This window comes from Schistocerca gregaria, chromosome 6 (genome assembly GCF_023897955.1).
Source record: "Schistocerca gregaria isolate iqSchGreg1 chromosome 6, iqSchGreg1.2, whole genome shotgun sequence".
Lineage (NCBI taxonomy): Eukaryota > Metazoa > Arthropoda > Insecta > Orthoptera > Acrididae > Schistocerca > Schistocerca gregaria.
This window is the reverse complement of record NC_064925.1, coordinates 172,605,332-172,607,271: the sequence shown is the minus strand read 5'-3', so window position 1 is coordinate 172,607,271 and position 1,940 is coordinate 172,605,332. Positions and strand designations below refer to the sequence as shown.

The 1,940-nt window shown below is 38.1% G+C and overlaps 1 protein-coding gene across 1 annotated transcript; it reads left to right on the top strand.

Moving 5' to 3' along the window:
* The first annotated feature begins 394 nt into the window (after positions 1–394).
* On the top strand, positions 395–1,102 carry LOC126278784 (piggyBac transposable element-derived protein 3-like). The gene has a single exon (XM_049979061.1). The coding sequence runs from the start codon at positions 395–397 to the stop codon at positions 1,100–1,102; it is 708 nt and encodes a 235-aa protein (XP_049835018.1).
* The last annotated feature ends 838 nt before the right edge of the window (positions 1,103–1,940 follow it).

Here is a 1,940-nt window from a genome sequence, read left to right as displayed (position 1 = left end):
TATTTAAAGCTAAGCATCACCCAGGACCATTGGACTTTTCTAGAATGCATGTGAAATATACGTCTTCTCTCTGGGTTACTGTAATATATTTTGTCTTGTAAATGAAAATTTGGTCCATTGTAAGGTGTTTGTTCTGTTTTCAAATCAATTTCCTTTTCAGTTTCCAGATCCATTGTGTACTCCTCTCCAGTATTTTACCACATATTTTATAGATGAATTCTTTAACATTGCTGAAGAACATATGAATACTGTGTGGAAACATGGAAAAATTAAAACAGATGCAACAGAACTTAAGAAAGTTATAGCTGTCAACCTGATTATGGGCTGTATCAAACTTCCTTGAAGGAGATTATTCTGGAGCACTGAGTATGGCTATACGCAAGTTTCGAGCATCATGTCAAGAGACAGGGTTCTGGCACTCAGAGATGCTTTTCACGTGGTTGATGCTTCCTCTGCCCCAGATAATAATATTAAAGTGTGGAAAGTACATCCAGTTCTTAATGCAGTAAGAAATGTGTGCCTCAGTCTTCCACAGGATCATGTTACTTATTCAGTTGACGAACAAATGATACAATTTACGGGTCACTGCCCACTGAGGCAGTTTGTAAAAAACATACCTCGACCAGTTGGGTTAAAGAACTTTGTGCTTACTACATCAGCTGGTCTTGTATTACACTTTGAAGTATATCAAGGTGATTCAACTCCTCTACAGACTAAGGAGTTTGGATTAGGCCCTTCTGTGATATTAAGATTGGCTCAAACTTTACCTCAAGAAAGCTTCATCTACCTTGATAAATATTTTACATCATTGCCTTTACTGGAGAAATTGACTGAAATGGAGCTCTATGGAAGTGGAACAATAATGGCCAACAGACTAAAGGGCTTGCCTCTCACTGACACAAGCAAGATGGTTCATGGACAGAGTATAGAACATGTTGCTGAAAACTGTGATTTAGTAGTTGTAGAGTGGAAAGACAGCAACAAAGTAATCATGGCTTCAAACTGCTGTGGCTCCACACCGACTGAGGCTGTGCAACATTGGTCCAAAATTGATAACAAACACATTGAAGTCGATTGTCCTTCTGTGGTGCGCAAAATATAATCAAAACATGGGTGGAGTTGACGTTTGTGAAGCCGAGCAGGATTAGCCAAGTGGTCTTAGGCGCTGCAATCATGGAGTGCATGGGTGTGTGTGTTTCTCCTTAGGATAATTCAGGTTAAGTAGTGTGTAAGCTTAGGAACTGATGACCTTAGCTGTTAAGTCCCATAAGATTTCACACACATTTGAACATTTTTGACGCAGATGCAGATGGAATGCTACAGAGCCTGGTTCAGAAGTATGAAATGGACATGGAAAGTAATTTTGCACTTTGTGGACCTTGCTGTGGTAAATGCATGGAACCAATACATGAGAAGCATCAAAGGGAATAATATTCCAAGAAAAGAACAGAAAGATTTGCTACACTTCAAATTAGAAGTAATGGATAATTTGCAATACCACATTATTTTATGTTTACATTAATGTTATTTGATATTGTGTTATTAGATATAGATATTTGAAATTATGTTATTTGATATTATTATATGTTTCTAGGTGCAGAAGGACTGCTTGCAGTTCCAACTGAGGATAGAAGGGTATCAAGTGACAGTGAGAGTGAACAAGAAGGAGATGCACTTCCTGCAGCCAAAAGGTCTAAATTCTTAAATAAACCTGCAAAGCTTCCATGCAGTGACAACTGCAATGATGGATATGAAGATTTTCCAATTTCTGATGATATTCCAGCACCACACACTTGCAGATATGAGCCATGCAAAAGTCGCAGCAAAATGTGGTGCAAAAGGCGTAATGTATACTTGTGCCTGTCGAAGGGCAAGACATGTTTTAAGGACTTTCAAGTTCCTCACAAATAGAAACAAAGAAGACAAACATTCATTTAAAA

Excerpts from the sequence above, each read along its gene's own strand:
- LOC126278784 (XM_049979061.1), top strand. The coding sequence starts at position 395 with ATGTCAAGAGACAGGGTTCTGGCACTCAGAGATGCTTTTCACGTGGTT.